General features: G+C 46.6%; 1 protein-coding gene across 1 annotated transcript in view; it reads left to right on the top strand.

Annotated features, from left to right (window-relative positions):
• SYTL5 (synaptotagmin like 5) overlaps window positions 1-26,046 on the top strand; it is a 640,980-nt gene that overhangs the window by 198,593 nt on the left and 416,341 nt on the right. The window contains exon 3 of the mRNA XM_069204241.1: window positions 11,472-11,699. Coding sequence (XP_069060342.1) covers window positions 11,472-11,699 — 228 coding nt within the window. The remainder of the gene's footprint in view (window positions 1-11,471; window positions 11,700-26,046) is intronic.

Here is a 26,046-nt window from a genome sequence, read left to right as displayed (position 1 = left end):
ATCTGTTGCAAGAAACGTGGAATCCAAAATATAGGCAGGCAATTTATTGACCTTACATAAGTATATACCTACAAAAAGTTCGCCCTGTACTTAATTCTTAAATCCAACCACATCAAGGGCCAGATGTAGTAAGCCGTTTGCATGTCGCAAACTGCAAAAATCGCAGTTTGCGGCATGCAAACAGCCGAACCCAATGCTCATTCACAAATTGCGAGTCAGTGCCGACTCTCAATTTGGGAATGTGACTCGCAAATAGGAAGGGGTTCCTATTTGCGACCGCATCGCAATTCAGAGTTGCTTTGTGGCCACGATTGCGGTTGCAAACCAACTCGCAGTTACCACCAGTGTCACACTGTTGGTAACTCATTCGCAAAAGGGAAGGGGTCCCCATGGGACCCCTTCCCCTTTGTGAATGTCGAAAAAAATATTTTTTCAGAGCAGGCAGTTGTCCTATGGACCACTGCCTACTCTGAAAAAAACGAAACCAAATGGTTTCGGTTTACTTTTCATTTTGCAACTCGTTTTCCTTTAAGGAAAACGGGCTGCAAAATGAAAAAAAAAACTGCTTTATTTAAAAAGCAGTCACAGACAAGGAGGTCTGCTGACTACAGCAGGCCACCATCCCTGTGAGTGCAGGGACTCGCTATGGGGTCGCAAAATGCGACCCACCTCATGAATATTGATGGGTGGGTCTTTGCGACCCCATAGCAAGTCGCAGAAGGTGTCTGAGACACCATTCTGCATCCAATTTTGCGACTTGCAAATTGCGAGTCGGTCAGACTCGCAATTTGCAAGTCGCAAAATTGGTTTTTCCTACATCTGGCCCTTAATTCCCACACATTACAGGAGTATGTTAATTTACGAATCTATCTCCAGTCCTAACAATTTTGGACTCAAGTTCCTGGTAGTGATTTAGGTGGGGTCTACATTTATACATGACCTGCTCGGCAATAGGTCGAACAAGAGAAAGGTGCTATGGGTCTGCAAGTGCAACTATTTCTGTCTTGCACCTCCCTGCATCACACCATGCTTAGGTGCAGGTACTTTTCTCCAACAACATAATTCAAATATCCCTCCGAGGATCGTGCATTGCTCCAAATGCTTCCCATAGGCCACACTATGAACCCACACTGTACCAACAATGCAAATCAAACATGATAACCTCTTCTGCAACGAACCAGAAGCACTTCAGGGCCTAGGCAGGGGTAGGAAGTTCTATACGCATGTGAAAATACAATACAATACAGTACAATACCTGGAAACATCCGATGTTCTGGCATTGTGTCCGCTCAAAGATTCAAAATATATCTCTAATGCAGCCTCTTAGGGAAACACCCATGATCCATCAAGTTAAGAACCACACAAGAGCAGTGGTCGAAGTCGTAACACTAAAGACATCGCAAAACTTCAGACTGTTAGCATTCATCTTGTTTTTATACTGACTCATAATATTTAGCAAGACGTCGTGTTTAGATGGCAACAGGAGTATTTAAAACAAGAAGCTACAAATTGAATGCCTAAAACATGCTAATCATTGATGAAGTTGTAGTTTTTCTTATCTCATATGGTACATGAATTTGGTGGCGGACTGCATTTAAGAGGGGTGTGGTTTCATTTACTTTCAGGTCATTGAAGATATAAACAAACATAAATAAAATGTTCAATGGTTTAGATGTTGGTATGAGGCAGGTCTTTCATTAGATTATGTAGATGTAAACTAGAAGTGAAAATGTGTGACCACATAAATTGTTGCATGTCAAGTGGAAGTGATAAGTCATAAATTTGAGCAGATTTGGGTTGGGCCTCAAGTACACAGAGAAGTTGTCCCAGACCCCTGGTACTCGGAAGAAAAAGTCCTGGTCTTGTTTGTTTCTTTTTTTACATTTAGTAACCAGTGTGATGGTGACCTGGCTACATGTTTGGTAAAGGTTACCAAAGGTGATGGGTTTGGCAGCTATTTCTTTAAGTACTTGATTAGACGTGCCCTTAAAGGCATCTATTGTGAATTGTGGGATGTCGTGGACACGAATTGCAATTCTGAAGTCACTTTCTAGAAGGAACAGTTTCACAGTTTAGAACAAAGAGTTGGTACCACAGCATCATTTTTTCTTGACAGTGTGTTAAGTTTAGTGGTCGTGATAAAATCAAGTGAATTCGTACTGGGTGAAAGTCGGAGCTTAAATGGTACTTACACACATTCTGTTGTACTCACTAATAGGAGTTTTAGAATGTAGGACTGTCTTCCACTCAGTTTATTTCGGGATTTATTTATATTGCCAAATATAAACATGGATAGAATGTGTGGTTTTAAATGTTATGATCAATGCTTGGCATTGCAAAGTTTCCCTCACTGAAAAGTAAAAAAATTATAAAGATTTCACTCATTAAATTTTAGAAAAAATGTGTGATTTGACTATTTCATGACTTTTGGTATTCTAAAAGAAGGAAGCTTTTATTGGGAGGGGGAGTAGGTTGCTGGAATGACAATATACTGTTTAGTGTTTGTCATGGTGTAGAGGTATTTCTATGTCGTTTTCCCAGAATCTAAATTTAGAGCATGTCATTAGGTCGTGAAATGAAGTACATTGAACTAACATTACAATCTACTTCTCCGAAACGTGTCCCTTTTCTGGGTAGCAAAGTGATTTTAGTCAGTTCCCATATTATGAAAAGGATGGGAAACTAGCAATGAAATGAAAAAATAAGGACTGGATTGCCTAATTTAAAGGGCACCTGATTTCCTTCTTTTGATTCACTATAGGCACTACCATAAGCTTACAATGACTGCAGGCCTCATGTATGCTTTTCATGTGATAATAGCTAGGTGGAGGAGAACTGGGTACACGCCAAAGTCTACCATGTGCCCAGATTCCTATGGGCATGGCCAAAGTTTATGTCCAGCGGGCTCTGGGAGCAAGGGGAGAGAGCATACGAAAGCCGCAAATGATCTCTCGTTTTCAGATATCTTTAGCTGCTGGGGAAATGTAGCCTTCTTCTGTATATAATCTCTGCAGGGACAAGTAATTATCAACCACCATTCTGCAGTTTCATTGCTGCTTTTTATGTGTTAAACGATATATATTGCTCGTGATGGTACACGGGAAAGGAAGCCTACATTATTTCTCCAGGGACATCCAAATGGCTTTGACATAGACAAAACATTTGTTGTTATAGCTGATGACTTAAGCCACATCTAATGCTTCTGGCACAAAATTCTGCAAATAAGAACATTTACTAGAAAGTATGTCCCTCGAACGTTTCGTGTACATTTTTGGTTAGGGTGCATTGTGAATGGTAAAAGTACTGCTGGTTACACTATGGTGTCCTACAAAATCGCACGTTCTTATCTTGAAGTAATCCATTTTTGAAAAACAAAATACCGTGGTTTCACAGCAAAGATGTCAAACAGGACTTGCTTCTTACATAGCTGCCAAGGTTTCAGATTGGTATGTGTGACATTTTCATAATCTGAGTGTAATTATGAGTGGCATTTCAACGACTATGATTGACAATTTCTTGCAAGCAAAATCAAGCAATGCCAAAGTGGGAAACATATAAATATCAGTTATTACACCTAGTTGAGTGCCGATAAACTCTAGGAAGATCTTAAAACCTCTGCAAAACACCAGAAATGGAAGGACACACACTGACTCCGAAGTTAGTGGTGGCCAGTCTCTCAGCTAGTCACTGCTGCGGTCGAGAGATGAGTTTTGTGCAGAGGAGTCTGGTGGAAATCGATGAGTCATCACGGGACAACATATTTTGTATTGGCCCGTGGCGGTGTCAAAGCAGCTAACTCAGAATGGTCAGCCCGGCGGGGCTAGGGCCAGCTCTGAGCTGAGCTGGCCGTCCACAGCACCACAGACCAGAGTCAGCCACGGTGACAGGCCCCGGCTGGCGGGTCACAGGATAATAATTCATTATTTATTTCCTGCTTAAACTGATTCGACGGGCAGTTCCAACCATGGTTCGCACCCCCCACCACCAACGGCCACCATCAGGGCCTGCTGCAGCGAGCGAAGGGGTTGGAGGAGGATTCAGCCTGTGCAGCTGCAGTGCCACATAAACCCCTTTGTGGTTTCCACCAAACAAAATGCAGACAGCCCAAATCAATATGCAGCAAGCTCAGTAACTACTGTCTGGCCATTGGATGCTCACTAACAGTGACGTTAGTTTTGTAATGCCTGAGTGTCAGCCGGGTCGCCAGGCGTGAGGGGGGAGGGGATGGCGGTCACTGTATCTATGTTCACACTAACTTCACTTTAGATACATTGTAACACTACACAGAGCGTGTACTTGACTGCGAGCACAGCTAGCCAGTAGCTCTTAGCCTGCCAGGAGCAGGCAGCGCACAGCGCACTCAGCCCAGCACTGCAGCTCACAGTTTGTCCGTGCATTATAGAGTGCTCCTCTTAACAGCTGAGAAGGCACTATAATTCATGATTTTCCATTTCAACGCAGTGATGTGGACCACCACACTGAAATGCGTTAGACTCAAGCCTGATGCGTGATACTTGGCAGGGCTGTTCTTAGGTGTAAATGCTCTACTAGTGTAAAACTTTTCATGGGTAGTGGAATCATGGGGAAAGGCCTGTAGGCAGTCATTTTCTGGCTGTAAAGGCTAGTTTCACTTTGAGTTCTTAGGCTCTGCTTCCAAGTTACTGGAACATGTTGGTGCATGTCAAACTCCTGCAGTATTAGTAGAAACCTCAATCCACCACCCACAACCAATTTGTGAATTCTAGTCCTGCACCCTGTGCATATTTGTGGGCATTCTACATAAATGGACCACTTTAGGTTATTGGTTTTTATCTGTGCAAATGTCTCCAGGTAATCTCTAAAGGAATTTATGCTATTTATGTGATGAACCAAAGGGAACACCATAAAGCAATGTCTTATGGGTCTGACTGGGAAAATTCTATGCCAGGGGTTGGTTACAGTGTAGGAAGTTATTAATCCTAGGGGATTTCACTATTCGGTTTTAGACAGGCTGTTTTTGCACTAGGCATCCAAACATGTTACCTTGCATTGTTTTAAGGTACAGTCGGCCAGATTAAACTGCTGTGTCTTCTCGTTTGAGTTACTCCTGATCCATAGAATTTACCATATTGCGTTCTCCCTCGAAGTTATAATGCATTTCTTTAATGTCATGTTTCTCCTTGCTCAGCTCTTGTACTTTCTTCACTGCATTGCCTAATTTACAGGCCTTACATTCTCCTATAATATTTCCACACCCACTTTACATTGTAGTACTGTATATTGGCTGAGAAAAGTGCCCAGATTTGTAGCAGGGATCTGGTGCCTTCAGAGTGCATCTTTGAAAGTTTTGTAGGGTTGGTGTCAATGATTGTCAGCATTTGTGGGTTTTAGGTTTGGGAGACCAGCATGGCCTTTAGCCTACCTCCAAAGCGTCAAATAGACTAGGCAAATAACCAGAACCATGATATTTCATGCCCCACACTGGCAGAGTGATCTAAATGCATGCACACTACCTGCATAGTCTGGCCATATTTTGTCACTGAAGAAAATGATCGGGATTGTAGAGACCTATGTAAATCATCTCACCACGAGATTTCTCCCAACACATAGAGCTCCTTAAGAGTAACAGCAGCAGCTCCTCTTCCTTGGCAGAGGAGCGTCACCACCGCCAGCAGCAGCGGATGCAAAACATGAAAAATAAATCAATAATAAATCATGTGTATTATCGTTTTATTTTTCAAGGGGGCAGGGCCATGGAGGATGACAGGCAGGGAGAGGGAGTGGTGTGCACTACCCTCAGTGTGCATGTTGGTTTGAGTGGATGTCTCAGGATGGCCAACCCAACATGCGGACTGAGCTCTCTCCAACCTGAGCTGTGTTGCCGGTAGCATGAGAGAGCGGCAGGGCAGGCTGGGAGCCTGGACCTGACGAGCGGTGATGCGAGGATGCAGCGATGGGTAGGTATGTGTATTTTTCTGTTTTGTGCCACCCACAGCCCTGCTATTTTGCCAGTATACCAGCTATGACTAAAGAGTAACTTTCTACAACAAACCAACTCTCTCTTCCAGCCACTATGGGGCATAGGTATGATTCATCTTGGGTTGGGTTAATATTTTAATATTATTATATATTATTATTAATATGTTGACTGAGGTTGTAGAGTTGCTTGCCTCCTTTCTTTGCATAGAATAGCCCCTTTTGTAACGTTATTGCTTAAACCAAATCGTTTGCCTTAGCTTGACAGTGCAGGTGTGAGTAAGACCTATTGTTACCAATTCTTTAAAATATACATAGAGTGAGCTTTTGCTCCGGCCGGAGTACTATTTCTCCCTCCACTCATGCTATGGGTAGTTTTGTGTTTCATTCTGCCTTGTGTCTAGGAATTGCTGTTGGAATGTACAAGGGCTGTTTTACATCTAAATAAAGTACAGTCATCACAGTGTTTGTAACATGCATCTTTTTATCAACATTTCAAACAATCACTTTAGCTGCTTTTTACAGTACTGGTAAAGCCAATAGACCTGCCTTTAATGTGCTACCCAGCATTTCTGCTTGCAAAGCATGCAGACAGCATTGTGTGTATGCTTATATTTTCATGCGCTAGCAGGTTGAAGCTGACCTACCGGTATTCCAGATCTAGCTTTTTTAATTGTTGCTGTGTGCATATTTCTACCCTCCGGCTCACAACTGGGCTTGTTTGAAGGTGTGGTAATCAGGAATGATGGCTTCTAACCAAATGACTCACCTATTTACGCAACCCAAGCTGCTTTATGCACAGCTTTCACCCACAAGGCTGTCATGCATTCCTTTCCTATGATTCCTCTGCCATGCCACTTGTTTCTGCTACGCCTTGAATTATTTGCATGTACTTGAAAAGACCATTTACACTGCAAACCACACTATTTCACACTACACGTTATTTTTAAAACCGTATATTGTGCATCCTTGTTTTATACATAAAGCTGATTTCCTCTCAATGCAATGTTGAAAAATTAGGCAACAAGGCTTACAGAAGCAGTGAGAAAGAAGAACTATGAAAGAGAAAAAGCTATGCAGGGAAAATACTTTGATTTTACAGTTCCTGTTCGAATGTAAAATAAAAAAAAAACAGTAACATAGTGCTGTGGTAATCAGTCTCTCAGATGTTATTTCTAGCCCTTGGTAGTTTTTTAGTTCTTTTATCATGTTGCATCTGATGTGATTGTGACTTGTGCCAAAGACAGTAATGCAATGCATTGTGGGTTAATGCATGAAACAGAACAGTCTACTCAGAAGTTGGAAACAAATCGAACAAGCAGACTATGATAAATAACTCGTCATGGTCACAGGTGTCACCTCTTAGACACGTTATGTAAAATCTCTAGTACTTTGCTATTTATTAGCAATTTTCGTTAGCATTGACCAGAGCCAGTGAATGCTTTACCAAGTCCAAGATTCTTTTACATTTTCAAGTAGGAGAAATCCTATAATAAGAGAATAGACAAACAGGAATTGAAGAACATATCAAACAACAAAATAAAATACTGTGTTACATGAGTAACTGAATCCTGTCCACAATGCCAATCTTCACAGTCCCATAATCTCTGAAGGTACTGAGCTGGCTTCAGCACGAACCACCTAATCAAAGCTTCCTTAAGTCGCTCATAGACCATCTGGTCTATGACAGGCATTCTCCCAATGACAACTATCCCTTCCAATGGCATGCGTCCCAGTAAGGAAACTGTCTTTGACACCTCATCTAAGGCTTGCACCTTGCAAACGACTTGAAAGCTCCCAAACTATTCCAGAATGTCTTGCCCTCCAATGTGTACATGAATAATGTCTTTTAAAACCTTGGCTGCAGCCAGGTCTAAACTGAATATAGAGTCACGGATCCCAGCTGGAGGAGTAATTTCTGACATCCTGCTTTTCTCTCTCTCTCTCTGGGCTATCCTTTCCCTTTCAAGTTTTCTTTTCCTTCTGTTTCTCTTCCAATTCCCTTTGTTTTTCTTCCCTTTCACTCTGACCCTCCCACCTCTTCCCCTCTTGTTCCTGGTGAGCTGTTCTTACCTTCTCCATCTCAAACTCTCTGGTCTTTTCTTCTTCCTCAGCCTTACCTTTCTGAAGTGCCATCTGCAAGCTCAGGGTCTGTGCTAGACTCAACCCACCCAATGGATTTATTCCTGGAATTGGTGCTAGTGGTACCCTAGAAATTCAAGGTGGTGTACACACCTGAGGTATTCTAGAAACTAAAGGTGGTGAGTGTCTTGGTGAAACTCTGGAACAAGCATTAGGGGACCCACTCTGAGTGTGCCTGGGATATATCTGTTCTAAGTGGATCCTAGAGCCTGATTTGATTTCATAAGCTCTTTTCTTGGATTCCTACCATGCATCTCTTCCCAGTTTCAACTACGGTCTCATCTCTTGCATAGTTAGCAAAGACCTCTCTGTCCATACTCCTGTACATCCTCCTCCCTCTGTCCCTATACATATATATATCCTCCTTCTAATCTGTGGACATGGTGCTGAGGTCTGTTCCCAATCTTGTGTTTTCCATTGCTTATCCATGTGGCCTTTCTGTGTAAAAACTGGACTTACTCTACTACTGATGTAAATTGGAAACAGCCATTTCTGTATCCAGGCTCCTAAATGTTAGGCATCTGAACATTGCCAACAATTGTCAGAACACTGTTCAGAGAGCCACAGGGAAAGCAGGAGCTACTGGTCCACATCCTGAGAGATGAGGTATTTTACTCCAGATGTCCGGGCCCGACCTATTAAGGATTCTGAGGAACTGGGCCAAGTACCACTTCAGCACTTGACTCTCATGGTTAGTGTGGTCCAAGCGATCCAAGGCTTCCTCAGTGAGGAAGTAGATACTGGGAGAAACAAGGGTTTACAACTCAAAATACACACAGCAGCAGCAATAAATTATTTTCCAGCCAAATACTCACTTTTATGAAATAGGAGAAGAATTGTATTTTTACTGCTGATCACAAAAAATTAAATATGACATTAACAAACAACTACACAGTTCTCCTGAGGTTGGGCCCTAGTGTTTTTAAGCAGTTCTTTGTGTCCCACTCCCTCCTCGCTCTAGTAATAGTGGTTATTCCCCATTCACTTTAGGGAACATCGAAGGTAAGACCCACTATTAGTCGGAATCTCAAGAGTTCACTCCAATTCTATTTTAAAGTCAAAAGTGTTCCAGCACTGAAGCGCTATCTGGCAAGCAAGCTCCCCTAGGGTTGACTTGGTCCAAATTGATCTTACTTGCACCTGCAGGATCAGGGCATTCGGATCTCCTGAGCACACCCCTTCTGTAGGACTGGTCCAGATTAGGTCACTCTACGTGACCCAAGCAGGCTGCACTCGGCGATCCCCAAGATCCTCAGATGCCGCAGTGACATGATGTTCCTCGCAGCTCCTCCTGATAGGGTAAGTTTTTCAGTCGGTCCCTCAATGGAGAGAAGATGATGTGATGTTCCTGGTGCTGGTCCCAAGTCCCAATGTAGGTGTGTGTGATGGTCATTTATATCAGTACTCGGGAACAGAGACACAAGACTGCATCCTGTGTTCAAATTGATCAGAACCCTTTTCAAAGTTAAATTGTTACTTTTCATATGCAGTACAAAGGATTGTGGTAAGTCCAAATTCAAAATGAATCCAATTGAAATTACTATGTGCATTTATCTGCACTTTTCAAAGACAGATGATACAAAATTATACAGGGTATTTTGTTTCAAAGCATTGTCTTGAGGAATATCTAGCATACTAATTATACAAGAGTCTGAAACTTCGACGTCTATCCTCTACTACTCTTTGAAACTAGTTTGGCTTTTGTCAACATACAAACAATTTTGTTATCAACAGATTCGGTCGTGGTAGAGCTATCTTCTTGCAAGAGTAGTCCAAACTGTACTTTTGGCCCTATCTATGGACTTGATGGGACAATTTTGGGCCATTAGTCTGTTGAATGCTGGAATTTGTGTAACCCCTCATTTCTGTTTGTGTATTTTCATTAACCTAAGAAACTTTTGTTTCTTGTAATCACCCAAGTGTTGAATTATTTTCTTTATCACTTTGATGCTTTCTACTAAGAGATATCTTCATGCATATATTGTTAATCACATTTATTTATGTTTTATGAGTTAGAGTTTGAATGATCCCTTGTCCAACAAGACCGCAATCCATGACTCAGGCCCATGTCATATCTCACATGCAATCAATATTAGGGATCCAGACATCAGCACAGTTGGGGCACTCTTGGCAGAGGTGCACGTCCATTACCATGCAGAGGACTTTTCCATCCAAACACCCTGATGAGTCTTAATGTTGAGTGAGACCAAAGTGTACATTTCTTTAGAGATACATTTGTTTGAGTTTGAACTCAAGGTTGTGCTTTTTAACTTTAATCCTCAGGTTAAGCCTACCTATACCATTATAGCCTTAACCTATGTGAGGGTTCTTCGATGTCAGGCCCAAACTGGTGCTTTGCATTTGTGTAGTTCCAGTCTTCTGCAGGGGTGCCATGACTATCATTAAACTTCAGGGCTTTGAAGGGAACAGGGGTGAGTGTTCTGCTATTGCTTGCCTGAGAGAGTCATGTACATACATTATAAAGAATCCACAAAATTAAAAATAGTGTATGCCTTTATAATGTGATCTTTGCAACACTTTTCAGCATTTCACTGAGTTCATTGTGTTGCAATTGTTATTACAGTTGGTAAAAGTGAAAGATTCTAATCATTAACTTAGAAATATTCATGTCCCCCCATCATCTTAAAGAAGTTGCTATTGGTGAGCCAATAGGAAAGCTATCAGCCAAATCCTTGCACTGTGTTAAATATATTCAGGCTATGCTTGTTTCATAAGTATTGGTGATAGTAGTGTTTGGGGAGGGTGATGTTTTAATGCAGAAGCTAAAATGAAACCCAGAGCACCCACCTTTGGTCAGCTTAGTGTGACCCTATGCTCCACGTAGGTAAAAGTCTTTGTTCATTGCCATCTTTTCTAAAATTAATTCATCAATCCATTCCTCCACATCCAACTTTTCATTCATTGAGCCACCACGCCCTGTCTCCAATCTCTATTCATCCATTCTAGGATTGGACTTTACTTGATGGTAACAAAAAGTATTGTAATATGCAGTATATTTGCATTTATTTTCAAAACTTTATTTGGAGTCATGCCCCCACCCGAAACACACCATGCAGTGGTCAATTTCATGCACATCATGAAATATGATGGCTGGCCTAAAAATATTGCTAGGACTTATTTTGTTTCCCACTTCGACCCATGCTCCGTATTGTTAATTTCCATCAGGGCAGGCGACTTCAGGAATGAAAGGCACCTATTGCCTCTCTCTCCTCCTCTCCCCTTATCCTCAGTGGTTGACTAGATGGGGCTGTCCATTTACAACATGTTTTGTGCAACAGTAGTTTTTGTTTCCCTACGTTTTACATAGAATGACAGAGTTCTCACTATCTGTTTCTCTATCTTTCATTTTCCAGAAAGTTAAAGAATGAGCTCCTGGAAATCCGAAGGAGAGGAGGAAACCGACAGCGGCTACGTAACCAGGCCGATGCCAGAATTTGCGTACGCTGCCAGAAGAATCTTGGCCTAATCTTCGACAGAGGGGACTTGTGCCAAGCCTGCAAACTCCGCGTCTGCAATTCATGCCGGGTATTAGGTCCTGGCACTAGCAAGACCTGGATGTGCACTGTATGTGCTAAGATTGGGTAAGCATTTTAGAGACTATGCCTGTAAAATGCATACTCCAGGGAGTGAACCTCCATGTGGAATGTAATGAGAGGCCCCTCACTCTTTCATATCTCATAGAAATTCATTGGTCCTGGGCTGAATGCCCCCTCGAAGGTTTGGGAGCTTCCTGAAGGGTTGAGGACCTCCCAGTGCCACGAGGGCTGCAGGGCTCTGCATTACACACCTGGCACGTACCACAAAAAGAAAGTGGGTGTAAGGTGGCCCAGTGAGATAAGTGCTTGTTGTAAGTACTGTGTGAGAACTGCTACTCATGAGGCTAGTTTCCTTTATGGCAAGTCCAGCCTTTCATCCTTCTGCGATAATTAAATGAACTTTAAAAAGTAAATTATATGCTATTCAATAGTAGATGTGCCCAAAAGACAAGTATTCACAAGTAGCTTATAATGTAAAAATGTTTATATATATTGCCTTTTTATGGAAGTTTACTTAACTCACCTCAAAAGCAGTAGTCAAACTTGCTGGTTTTAAAACCAATGACCTCGAGATCACTTCATTGTCAGAAGTATGTGTTCAGCTAGCTGAGCCATCCTCACAGCTAATAGAGAAAACATGTTGATCTTCTGCCCATCAAACTAAATTGAAAGATAGCACAGCTGTCTAGACAGGATTGCTTGACAAATGTTATGCATTTTTTGTAGTGGTACTCATGTCAATGAAGTTTGGTGAGATTTAGGAGATACATCTATGTTGCTTGAAACAAGTACAAATGAAAGTTTGCACTTTTTGGGAGGACATTTACACTTATGCAAAGCGTGATATTGCCAAGATGTTTTTCTTGAAATCGATGACACAAAATAGACCATTTAAAATGGTGGCTGGTTTCCAAATTTTACTTAATGTATATCAGCAAAATTCTGAGGTTTTTTTTATTGTTAAGTCATTCTTGATACAATTTTAGAAAAAACATGCTAAAATAAAACAGATGATGAGCTCTACAACCCAAATATGTATCTGCCAAAACATGGAAACTGTGCTCATGCATGGATTGCCTTTTATCAAAAGTGAGAAAGTTTAAGAGGGCTACTGTGCTTGAGACGTTCCTCACTGTCAGCAACTGCTAATGTTTGGTTTTTAAAGCATCCATTTTTTTTGTCAAAAAGAGGATTTATTTGTGATACCATTGTAAAATGTGGGTCGTTGGTCCTAATTTGGTTACATATCTTAACCGTTTTTATGTGTATTTTTCGTGATTTTGATTAAGCAAAGTTTGTGGGGTGTCAAAAATAACATCACATGACCTTTGATCCCCAGTGACATCAATAGTTGCCCACCTATCCCACATCTACCCCTTAATAGCTCAGATTATGTCCAAGAGGAATCATGGAACTTAGGGCCACATGTACGAACATTTGAATTAGTGATTTCCTAATTGCGGTTTCCTGTGTGTCGCAAATGTGTGAAACACTTTAGAGTTTCATTTGCGATTTGTGGTGAGTCACAAATAGACCTACCTCATAAATATTATTGAGGTAGGTAGCAATTTGCAACCCATTAGGAAATGCAGCCATCACAGGGATGGTTGCCTGATGGGCTCAGCAGACCACAATGTCTGTGATTGCTTTAAAAAAAGCATTTTTTTTAAAAACACAGCCTGTTTTAATTAAAGGAAAAAAGGGATGTGTTTAAAAAGAAAAGATTAAGGGGTCATTACAACCTCGGCGGTCTGCATGGCAGACCGCCGAGGTTGCGGGCGCCAGAATACCGCCATTGCTGGCAGTATGGCTGGCTCCCTATTTTGACATTTCCGCTGGGCCAGCGGACGGTAACAGAGTTACCGTCCGCTGGCCCAGCGGAAAAGTCACATCAACTTTGCCCCCGGCTAGTAATTGAGCCGGCGGCAATGCCGATGTGCAGCGGGTGCAGTAGCACCCGTCGCGCATTTCACTGCCCGAAATTCGGGCAATGAAATGCACGACGGGGCTCTGCGTGGGGGCCCCTGCACTGCCCATGCCAAGTGCATGGGCAGTGCAGGGGCCCCCAGGTGCCCCCTGAGTCCCCTTACCGCCAGACTCTTCCTGGCGGTGCAAACCGACAGAAACAGGCTGGCGGTAGGGGAGGCATAATCCCCAGGGCAGCGCTGCTTGCAGCGCTGCCCTGGTGGATTATCACCGCCGGGGCTAAAATGGCGGTATACCGCCGGCCCCGGTGGTGCGACCGCGGCGCTACCGCCGCGATCCAAATACGCCGGGAGGCACCGCCAGCCTGTTGACGGTGCTCCCGTTGTTTTGGCCACCAGTATCATAATGACCCCCTAAATGTTTTTTTTTTCTTTTTCTGAGAGTAAAATATTTCCCCAACCATTCTGAAAGGGGTAGGGATCCCATAGGGGCCCTTACCATTTGTGAATGGGTTGCCACCAAATTCCTATTGGCAGTAAACTGAGAGTGTTTTGAGACCACATGTTGGTCGCAAAACATTGATACTGGCTGTTAGAAATGGGGTCTCTAGTTGGCAGTCGGTTTGCACCCTGTCTAAGTAGGGACCCTCACTCTAGTCAGGGTAAAGGAGATACCCAGCTCATATAACCCCTGCTCACCCCTTTGGTAGCTTGGCACGAGAAGTCAGGCTTATCTCAGAAGCTATGTGTAAATCATTTGTGTTAGAAATGGGGTCTTTGTTTGGCTGTCAGGTTACCCCATGTCCAAGCAAGGACCCTCACTCTAGTCAGGGTAAGTCACACACAATACAAATTATCCTGTGCCCACCCTCTGGTAGCTTGGCACTGAGCAATCAGGCTTAACTTAGAAGGCTATGGCCCTCATTCTGACCTTGGCGGGCGGCGGAGGCCGCCCGCCAAAGTCCCGCCGTCAGGTTACCGTTCCGCGGTCGAAAGACCGCGGCGGTAATTCTGACTTTCCCGCTGGGCTGGCGGGCGGTCGCCTTCAGACCGCCAGCCAGCCCAGCGGGAAAGAGGCTTCCACGATGAAGCCGGCTCGGAATCGAGCCGGCGGAGTGGAAGCTGTGCGACGGGTGCAGTTGCACCCGTCGCGTATTTCACTGTCTGCGCAGCAGACAGTGAAATACATGTAGGGGCCCTCTTACGGGGGCCCCTGCAATGCCCATGCCAGTGGCATGGGCACTGCAGGGGCCCCCAGGGGCCCCGCGACCCCCCCTACCGCCATCCGGATCTCGGCGGTCCGACCGCCGGGATCTGGATGGCGGTAGGGGGGGTCGGAATCCCCGCGGCGGTGCAGCAAGCTGCGCCGCCGCGGAGGATTCAATGGGGCCGCGGTACACTGGCGGGACCCCGCCAGTGGTGCCGGTCCGACCGCGGCTTTACCGCCGCGGTCGGAATCCCCATTGGAGCACCGCCGGCCTGTCGGCGGTGCTCCCGCGGTCCTCCGCCCTGGCGGTCAAAGACCGCCAGGGTCAGAATGACCACCTATGTGTCAAGTATTTGTACAATAAATCTTACAGTACCACCATATAGCACCACAGAAATACACCACACAGTGTTTAGAAAAAAATATAATATTTATCTGGATAAATGCAGGTCAAAATGAACAAAGATGCAATAAGTAAATGTAGAAATATCACTGAAAAGTGATATAAAGTATCTTAAGTCTTTTAAAAGCAAACAAAGTCTCTTTCAAGCACAAAGTACTTGGTTCTCGTGAAAAATCTCTGCAAAGGGCCGCAGAGGAGGAGAAGCGTGGAAACAAGGGGGTATGCGTTGACTTCTTGGGGCACACATAGCGATGCGTTGTTTAGTTTCCATGCAGAGATGGCTGTGCGTTGATTTCTGGTGCTCGGTCTTGGATCCTCTAAGGGTTGTGGGGTTTTCAGACGCCCCGGGGACAGTGCATGGATTTCCTGGGCTGGCAGGACGAAGACACAGGAGCTGGGTAGATCCGGTGGGCGTTGCGTAAAATTTTCTACCGCATGGCAGGCGTTGCGTAGATTGCTCTCTGGAAGTCAGGCTGCATCATTCCGGCTCGGCTATGCGTCGATGCAGTGGGCCTTGTGTCGAATTTCCGGTCGCTATGCTGGCGCAGCGTCGATCTTCTCGTTGCGAAGTTAGGCTGCGTTGTTCCGGTTCGGCGTGCAGTGAAATTTTCACCGCAGTGCAGGCTGTGTATCGTTTCTGGCAGGCTGTGTGTCAAATTTTTCTGCACAAGGAGTCCTTCTTGAAGAGATGAAGTATTTTTGGTCCTGAGACTTCAGGGAACAGCAGGCAAGCTCTATCCAAGCCCTTGGAGGACACTTCTTCACCTCAGCTAGAGAGCAGCAAGGCAGCAAGGCAACAGCAAGGCAGCAGTTCTTCACAGAAAGCAGTCAGGTGAGTCCTTTGGGCAGCCAGACAGTTCTTCTTGGCAGGATGCAGGTTCTGGTTACAAGTTTCTTCTCAAGGAAGTGTCTGAGTTGAAAGGGGCAGAGGCCCTGTTTCTACCCAAATGTGCCTTTGAAGTGGGGGAGACTTTAAAGAGTGGCTTAGAAGTGCACCAGGTCCCCTTTCAGTTCAATCCTGTCTGCCAGGGTCCCAGCAGGGGGTGTGGCACTCCTTTGTGTGAGAGCAGGCCCTCCACCCTCCCAGCCCAGGAAGACCCATTCAAAATGCAGATGTATGGAAATGAGGCTGAGTATCCCGTGTTTGGGGTGTGTCTGAGTGAATGCACAAGGAGCTGTCAACTAAACCCAGCCAGACGTGGATTGTGAGGCACAGAAAGATTTAAGTGCAGAGAAATGCCCACTTTCTAAAAGTGGCATTTCTAAAATAGTGATATTAAATCCAACTTCACTAGTCAGCAGGATTTAATGTCACCAGTCTAGCCATACTAAATATGACCTTCCTACTCCTTTCAGATCAGCAGCTACCACTCAAACAATGTATGAGGGTAGCCCCAATGTTAGCCTATGAAGGGGGCAGGCCTCACAGTAGTGTAAAAACGAATTTAGGAGTTTTACACTACCAGGGTATGTAAACTACCTTGATTCATTTCCTGCCTTTTGCCTACACAGCACCCTGCCCTATGGGTTACCTATTGCATACCTTAGGGAAGTCTTATATGAAGAAAAAGGGGAGTTTTAGGCTTTGTGAGTACTTTTAAATGCCAAGCCGAATTAGCAGTGAAACTGCACACACAGGCCTTGCAATGGCAGGCTAGAGACAAGGTTAAGGGCTACTTAAGTGGGTAGCACAATCAGTACTGCAGGCCTACTAGTAGTATTTAATCTACAGACCCTGGGCACACATAGTGCACTCTACTAGGGACTTATAAGTAAATTAAATAGTCAAATTGGGTATGATCCAATGTTACCATGTTTAAAGGGAGAGAGCATATGCACTTTTGCACTGGTTAGCAGTGGTAAAGTGCGCAGAATCTTAAAACCAGCAAAAACTGTGTCCAAAAAGTGGAGGGAGGTAGGCAAAAAGTTAGGGGTGACCACCCTAAGGCAGTCAGGTCTAACAATTTGCACATAACACACAGTAACACAGTGAAGACACTACAAAAGGACACCAGGCCAGTTTTAGAAAAATAGTCAATATTTATCTGTGTAAAGCAAGACCAAAACGAGAAAAATCCAATATATAGTAATAAAGATTTGAATTTTGCAAGAATTACTTACAAATATAGTTCCTTGAAGTCGATAGCTCTGTCTGGGGCGACCATGGTGTCGTGAACAACAAATCCAACAGTTCAGGCCGGCTGCAGCATTGCGGGCCAGCTAAGGTATTGGGAAGACTGCAAAAAGTGCCTTGGAAATGTAGGGCATTGTGATCCTCGTGATGAGATCTGGGTGTCGGTTCCTGAGGTCGGTGTGGTGTCATCGGACTCTTGAGGTCACATGAGCTGCAGATCGATCTCCGGGCTGAGGACGAGGTCAGGAGTGCTGGTGTTAATGGTGTTGGGGCTGCGATGCGAAGTGGGATGGTGCAACGTGCGGTGCCCACAGGTCACGGTGCAGGCAGCCAATCGGTTACGGTGTCCTGCGGCATAGGTGAGACTAGGGCTGCACTGTGAAGCAGGGCGGTGTGACGTGCGGTGTCTCTAGGTCCGGTGCAGGCAGTGGCGTTGTCATTGCTGAAGGGCTGTTCAGTAGGCCTAAGGCAACAGTGCGGTGTGGGTTAGCAGGTCGCGGTGCAGAAAGGGGCATCAGGTAACAATGCTGGAGTCAATGGCACTGGCGTCGGTGGACCAGGGCTGCGGTGCGGGGCGCAACAGTGCTTCGTGTACCTCAGGAGCTGTGTCCAAAGGCCACGGTGCAGACAGCAGCATCGGTGTCAGCGTGGAGCATCGTCGTCGGGGATGCCAATGCTGCGGTATGAGCAAGGCGATGCGGAGTGTGGGCCTGCAGGTCCCGGTGCAAGCAGCGGCTCGGTGACTGCATCAGGTGGCAGCGTCAGTGAGAAAAGGGTTGCGGTGCGACGTGGGAAACGGCTCCGTGCAGTGTTGTCAGGTCACGCTGCAGGCAGCTGCTTCTCTGATAGTGCTGCAGTGGTTTTTCTTCTGTAGCAGCAAGAAAACACACAGTTCCCAGTGCTGTAGGCAGATGAAGCTCAAATTTTTGATATCCCTTAGACCTCCACCAGGAGGCAAGTTCTACTCCAAGCCCTTGGAGAAACTTCACAATCAGGATACACAGCAAAGTCCAGTCTTTACCCTCTTTAAGGCAGAAGCAGCAACTGCAGGCCAACCCAGCAAAGCACACACAGCAATGGGGCAGTACTCCTGGGGTTTTGGGTCCACTGATTATACCCCTTTCTGCCTTTGACGTAGGCAAACTTCAAAGGAAAGTCTATGTTGTTCACAAGATTCTGCCTTGCCCAAGCCTGGACCCAGATACACTCCAGGGGTTGGAGACTGCATTGTGTGAGGACAGGCACAGCCTTTTCAGGTGTGTCAGCTCCTCCCTCCCTACTCTAGCCCAGAAGACTCATCAGGTTATGCAGGCTACACCCCAGCTCCCTTTGTGTCACTGTATAGAGGGGATTTACAAACAGCCCAACTGTCAGTCTGACCCAGACAGGGAATACACAAGCAGGCAGAATCACAGAAGGGTTTAAGCAAGAACATGCCCACTTTCTAAAAGTTGCATTTTCAAACTGACAATTCAAAAAACAAGTTTACTAAAATATTTATTTTGAAGTGGTGAGCTCAAAGACACCAAACTCCACATCTCAATATGCTATCAATGGGAAACTGTACTTAAAAGATATTTAAAGGCAGCCCCCATGTTAACCTATGAGAGACATAGGCCTTCCAACAGAGAAAAACAAATGTGCCAGTATTTCACTGTCAGGACATGTAAAGCACAAGAGTACATGTCCTACCCTTAACACACACTGCACCCTACCCATGGAGCTACCCAGGGCCTACCTTATGAGTGCCTTACATGTAGTTAAGGGGAAGGTATGGGCCTGGCAAGTGACTACACTTGCCAGGTCAAATTGGCAGTTTAGAACTGCCCACACAGACACTTCAGTGGCAGGTCTGAGACAGGTTCACAGGGCTACTCGTACGAGTGGCACAATCGTGCTGCAGGCCCACTAGTAGCATTTGATTTACAGGCCCTGGGCACGCATAGTGCACTTTACTAGGGTCTTATGAGTAAATCAAATATGCCAATCATTGATAAACGAATCACCAATACAATTTGCATAGGGAGCACTTTAATGCATTTTACCATTGATCAGCAGTGTTACAGTGTGCAAAGACAATAAGCCAGCAAAAACAGAGTCCAGCATACCATAAAAACAAGAAGGGGGCGTGTCCAAGATGGCGGCGCGCTAGGACGTGTACGTCTGAGCTCCGCCACCCTGGCCTGAAAAACTGCTGTCTGGCCCGGCGGGGGGACGCCTGGAGGCCCCCCCCCAGGGTGAGGAGAGCTCTTGTGAGCTGTTTGCTCTGCGGTGAGCCGTGCTGCTCCCCTGGCGAGAGGAGCGATCGGACCGAACCGCGATCGGGGCCGCAACCTGGGCAGTGAGGCGGGCCCTCCTACGACGGCCTCCTGAATTCGGCGCTGGAGGGGCCGAGGACCTGGAGGGCTCAGTTTGGGTCCGGTAAACGCGAGACCGCAGTGGGGGCTTGGAACCCGAGATGCACAAGTTCCTTGGGTGCGGGGAGCCCCCCTGCATACAGGATGTGATCGGGGGCTGGAGACTGGCGCCCCCCCACCATAACGCCCCTGTGCGGGACGGAGTAGAAGACTGAGGCCCCGGGTGAACACCGGGGGCCCCGCTGCTTTGCCCCAATATTGCTGCACTTACACACCAGGAGTTCAAGTAAGCGTGAGCCCGCACATACAGAGGTAGAGGCTATAAAAGCGGAACTTCGCAGGAAGGGGCTATCATGTGCTAGGCCCAGGCGCAGTATCTGACACAGTGACATCTGTTGATCTGACCTAGACGGAGCTCCTGTAGAGATTTGAGGGGCTGATCTGGCGAACTGAGACTAGGCCGATGCGCCATGGTGACGTTCAAATCCAAGCGAGAGCGCTCAGTGAGAGAAATGCTGACAGGGGCCCGCCTGACGTAGGGAGGTATGGCCGAGGACTCACCGGCAGCAAGGGCCCTGGAGGGTTGGGTGGAGACGGACCCAGATGCGGGTTCACCCGTTACAAAGGGCTTTTTGACCTCCCTGTTTGATTCGCTTTGGAGCGACATCCAGGAGTTGCGTAGGGACATATCTCAGGAGGTGAAGGAGTTGCGAGGAGAGGTTACCTCCTTGGGAGTGCGAGTCTTGCAGCTGGAAGATGGTGAGATCCCCCGTGGTGAAGAAGTGGCGGGCCTACAGCAGGGGGCAGTTCGCCTCCGAGAGCAGCAGGATCTCCTCCAGATAGCGGTCGAGGATTTGGAAAACCGCTCGAGGAGACAAAATATTCGCATCCGGGGAGCTCCGGTGGGTGCTGAATAGGAGGACATTGGGGACTACGTGGTGGGCCTGTTCTGCTCTTTGCTTGGCCCGGACGAGACACAAGAGGTACTCCTGGATAGAGTTCATTGTGTCGGCCGCGCTGGTGGCCCTGGAGACCGCCCTCCGGATATTCTAGTCTGTCTCCATAACTTTGTTCTGAAAGAAAAGATCCTACAGCGGGCTCGCAATCTTCAGCAGGTACTCTTTCGAGGGCATGAACTCCAGTTATTTCACGATCTCTCGGTGCGGACCCTGCAGAGGTGGAGAGAATTTAGACCGATCACGGACCACTTGTGAGCACACAATGTGTCCTACTCCTGGAGTCATCCGTTCCACCTGGTCTTCCACTGGGAGGAACAGCTCCGGCAGGTGAAATCCGTTTTGGAAGCAAACCGTATCCTGGGTCTGGAAGATGTAGGCCAAGAGGCGAGCGAGAAGGCGATCTCACCGGTGGGGGGTACTCGGCGCTGGCAGCGGAAGGAGAAAAGAAGGAAACTGCAGCGCCCAACAGCTTCGGACTTGAGGTCGGAGAGGGAATCTGCTTTGAACAGCGTGGCCGCCGGAACTTCAGCCTAGAGAAAGGGGGAGGGGGTCTCCCGGATTGCTTTTGGCCTTGCTGCTAATGGCATGTTGACCGTCGAAGAAGGCAGGGGCGGCGGGGGCGATGGAACTGGTTACTAAACATGGATGGATACACTGCCCCGTGGAGACTTTACCTCGAGAAGATGGACGTTCGGGGACTTCTGTGTTCCATGCACCTGTTGTGCGTATTGGTTGAATGTTGTTGGGTTTCCCTGCGATACTGGCTTTTTTGTAGAGATACACTCAGGCCCTGGTGCGACGGTGGTCTAGATTGTGATAGAGGGGGTGGTCCTCCGGCGAGCCCCCTTCCCTCCTGTACGCTGCCCTCATTATAGGATATGATTATTAAATGTACAAGCTTGAATGTCCGGGGGCTCAATAACCCTACCAAGAGGCTAGCCGTCCTGTCTTCCTTGGAGAGATCAGGGAGTCATATATGCCTTCTGCAGGAGACACACCTTGTTACAAAAGATACTTATCGTATGCGCTCTAAGTGGTTCCCCAGGCAGATCTGGTCTTCAGCACCATCAAAGCATGCAGGGGTGGCGATACTTTTAGCACGCTCATTCCCCGGGGAGGTGATATCAAAACTGCATGAAGTGCAGGGGAGGCTTTTAGCCATGAGGTTGAGACTGGGGTTTTTTTCCTTCACTATTGCTTCCCTATATGCGCATAACACCCGGCAGGAGATCTTCCTAAAGCAGGCTCTGACCCCGCTGCTGCAATCCCCTGATGGGGCCATCCTGGTGGGGGGTGATTTTAACCTGGTGATGGACGAGGACCTGGATCGTTCAGGTCACCGGTATGGGCAGACGGGATCTATGACGGTGGCCGGTCGTCAGTGGCTGGGTGAGTGTGGCCTGGTGGACGTGTGGAGGAGTGCGCACCCCACATTGAGAGATTATTCCTTTTACTCAGCAGCGACTAAAACATATGCTAGGTTGGACCTTTTCTTGGCCTCGCAGGAGTTTCTTTCCCGGGTTAGGGAGTCAGTGATTGAGCCCCGAGCCCTGTCAGATCACACCCCAGTTACAGTTGAGGTTCACATGAATATGGAGCGTGTGGGCGCATCGGGTGGCGATTTAGTGACTCGATGCTTCAGAATGGTGCAACACTAGAGGCGATTCAGAGGGCAATAACAGACTACCTCAGCCTTAACGATGACGGGACAACATGCATTGCGAAGCTGTGGGAGGCCCTGAAGGCTGTATTGAGGGGTGAGGTGATGTCGCTCTCGGCTAGGGACAATAAGGCAATGAGACAAATCAGGGAGGATTTAGAACAGCGAGTGAGGGTGTTGGAGCGCTCACATAAGCACACCGGTGCACCGAGAACATGGCGAGAGCTTGAGAAAGTAAGGAAGCAGCTGAGGAGGTTGGAATGGGACAGGGCAGAGTATGCGGTAGTCCGCCTTAAACATAAGTACTATACGGGAAGTAACAAATGTGGGAAGCTACTGGCACATAGGTTAAGAGCGCATGGCGTCAATGATGAAAATGGTTCGCTCCCTCTTGGGAGCGGTAGCGCGTACGAGCGACCAAATAGCGGAGGCCTTTGCGGAGTTCTACCGGGGACTATATGGGGCTGAGGAGCCCGGTAATTCAACTCCGGAGGCATTCCTAGAGGGTATAGCAATTACTCCCTTGGCTGAGAGGGAGGCGACTTTGTTAGATCAACCTATAAGTGCAGAGGAGGTTATATCAGCAATTGCGCGCTTGCAGACCGGGAAGTCCCCTGGCCCCGATGGTTTCACCGCGCTTTTTTATAAATCCTTCTATATGGAACTTGTACCCGTTTTAGTGCACCTCTTTAATTCCTTTCGACACACTGGGGCCCTTACGCCTAGCATGCTAGATGCAACTATCGTGGTTATCCCGAAGCCAGGGAAGAACCCCAAGGAATGCACCTCATATAGGCCGATCTCCCTCTTGAATATAGATGTCAAATTATTCACTGGCATTCTGGCACAACGTCTTAACTATTATATGCCGGGGCTTGTGGATCCCGACCAAGCGGGATTCATACCCCATAGGCAGTGTAGTAATAATACCAAGCGACTGTTTCATCTATTGGATAAAACTGAACGCTCTCACAGGGAGGCACTCTTCCTCTTTATCGATGCTGAAAAGGCGTTCGATAGGGTTCATTGGCCATACTTGTTCAAGGTGTTAGAGCGCTTCGGGTTGGGCCCAGGTTTTATGGCATGGATTCGCTGCATCTATCAGGCGCCTCGGGCGGCGGTCCGAGTTAACGGAGTGATCTCTTTACCATTCTCAGTTCAAAGAGGGACCCGGCAGGGGTGCCCGCTTTCACCCCTCTTGTTCGCGCTTTATATGGAGCCTATGGCGCAGAGGCTTTGGGACAACCCTCGGATTACAGGAGTGAAGTTTGGGGGTGACGAGCATATCATTATATGCGGATGACGTCATTCTTACCATGGCAGAACCTGCAACCTCAATGCCGGTACTAATGGGAGTATTAGAGGAATTTGGACGAGTCTCCGGATTCCGGATTAATATGCTAAAGTCGCAGGCCATGGGCAGGTTTATCAGTGCCGAGCATGAAAGGGATCTGAAGGCCCGATTCCATTTTATATGGTCATCCTCAAAGCTTCTGTACTTGGGGGTCGAGCTGGGCTCCACGGTCGCTCGTACGGCGACATTGGACTACACAAAATTAATCCGAGAGGTTCAGAGAGATTTAGAGACCTGGGGGAGACTTAAATTGTCTTGGTTGGGCAGGGTGGCAGCAGTGAAGATGACCATCCTACCACGTGTTCTGTATGTGTTTCAGGCACTTCCGGTAGAACCCCCGCCACAAACGATAGCAACCCTCCAAGCAGCGGTTCTAAGATTTATATGAGAAGGGAAAGCGACGCGGCTGTCACGGCAGTTGCTGTACCGCCCTAAGCAGGAGGGGGGACTTGCGGTCCCTTGCCTTCTGAGATACTTTTTTTTTTTTTACTTTTATTTATGCTTTTATACAAACAAATAAAGCAGTACAGTAAAATTGTGTGTTTGCAGACTAATACAATTTAAACAGCACATTGTATCATTTCAATGGACATTTTCTCCTTCTGTATTTTAGCAGCACAGAGCCTTTTAATTGTGTATACAAACCAATGGGGGTCTTGGACTATACATCTAACTACAATCTTTTGTTTATCAGTCAATTGTCTCTCCCTCTGCTTCTCCAGTCTCTTTCCCTATAAGGTACTGTCTGTATATGTCCCAGAATTTAGCTGGTTTGTTAGCGGGAGGGAGTAACTCACTGTAAGTGTCTGTTTGCGTGTTTAGGGATCGGCCCACGGTCCCACCACATGGCAACTCTACGCTTAGCTAGTACCAGACCCATTGCCACCAATTTGCGTATTGATTTTGGTAAATGGATATCCCACCCCAAAAGGGCCAAAAGTGGGTCAGCATCTATTTGTATACTAGTTATAGTTTCCAATTCTCTAAATATTGCTCTCCAAAAAGTTTGCATATTCTCACACGCCCATGCCATATGTAAAGAATCGGCTCGTTCTACCCCACATCTGGGGCAGTTTGAATTTTCACGCAACCCATATCTGTGTAAACGGATTGGGGTATAATATATTCTGTTAAGGAATTTAAAGTGATTGAGACGGTGTCTGCCATTTAAGAAAATAGAGCGTGTCTTAGTGCAGCAGTATCGCCACTGCGCGTCTGTGATCTGTACCCCCAGATCTCTTTACCACTCCACTCGGGGTCTTGAGAGCTCTTGGTCTCTTGTCCCCTGTATTGTTGCGTACAGACGGGACACCAAGTGTCTCGTGCAATTTCCCTGCAGGATCATAGAAAGCGATGTGATCTCGGGAGGTTCTTGCATGTCATCGCCCAATAACTGTGCTAGAGCATGTCGTGTCCTGTGGTATTGGAATTGGTGTAGGGGAGTATTCTCACCGTACCCTCTCTTATCTTGTCCCAACTTTTCATACTGCTGTTCTCAAATAGGTCCCCCACTGTGTTAATGCCTAGTTCCCTAAGGGCGTATATCAGTCTACTGTCACGCCAAAGTGGGAACCAAGTTCAGCAATCTACTGGTATCTGTGGGGAGTACAGTATAGCCAACTTTTGTTTATCCATAATCTCGTGCCATGCTTTTGCTACTGAGTCCAGGGATGCCAATTTTTTATATTGCCTGCTTGGGGTATGGTATAGTCTTCCCTGTAACTGAGCTGGTAATGCCAGCTCCCTCTCTATTCCAAGAAATGGGGTATCTCCTGGGCCATGAAGCCAAGCCTGTGCCACTGCAGCTCGAGCCGCAACGCTGTAGGCTTCCAAATCCAGAGCCCCCAGGCCACCTAGTTCATATGTCAAAGTCAATACACGCCATTGCACCCGGGGCTGTTTGCCTGCCCAGGCTAGTTTTATGAGGAGTGATCTTAACGTGGCAAAATATTTCTTGGGTAGCACCATCGGAATATTCTGGAACAAAAAGAGAAAACGTGGCAACACCACCATTTTCATCAATGCCACTCTACCAAGCTGGGAGAGTGGGAGTCGTATCCATTTCTCAACATCTGTTGCTAGTTTAGTTATCGCTGTGTCATAATTCTCCATCACTATAATGTTGGGGTCGGCCTTCTGCGATACTTTCAGGCAGCACAATTGCGTTTTCTCTTGGAATGGAGCCACCCGTCTTCCGAGAAACATTGGTGCTTCATGGACCAGGCTTTGGCCGGCTCTCACATATGGAAGGAGCCTTGGCTTAGGCGCCACCACAGAGCGCGGGCTGTACGTATCCCTGGTCACGGAGGTGTTGATGAGTGTGTGGGATCGGGTGGCCAGCAGAGTGGGCTTGACGACTTTCCCATCCCCAATGACCCCCTTGGGTGCAAACC

This window comes from Pleurodeles waltl, chromosome 8 (genome assembly GCF_031143425.1).
Source record: "Pleurodeles waltl isolate 20211129_DDA chromosome 8, aPleWal1.hap1.20221129, whole genome shotgun sequence".
In the NCBI taxonomy this organism is placed as follows: domain Eukaryota; kingdom Metazoa; phylum Chordata; class Amphibia; order Caudata; family Salamandridae; genus Pleurodeles; species Pleurodeles waltl.
Note: the sequence above shows the minus strand (reverse complement) of the source record. Positions and strands in the feature narration are given on the sequence as shown.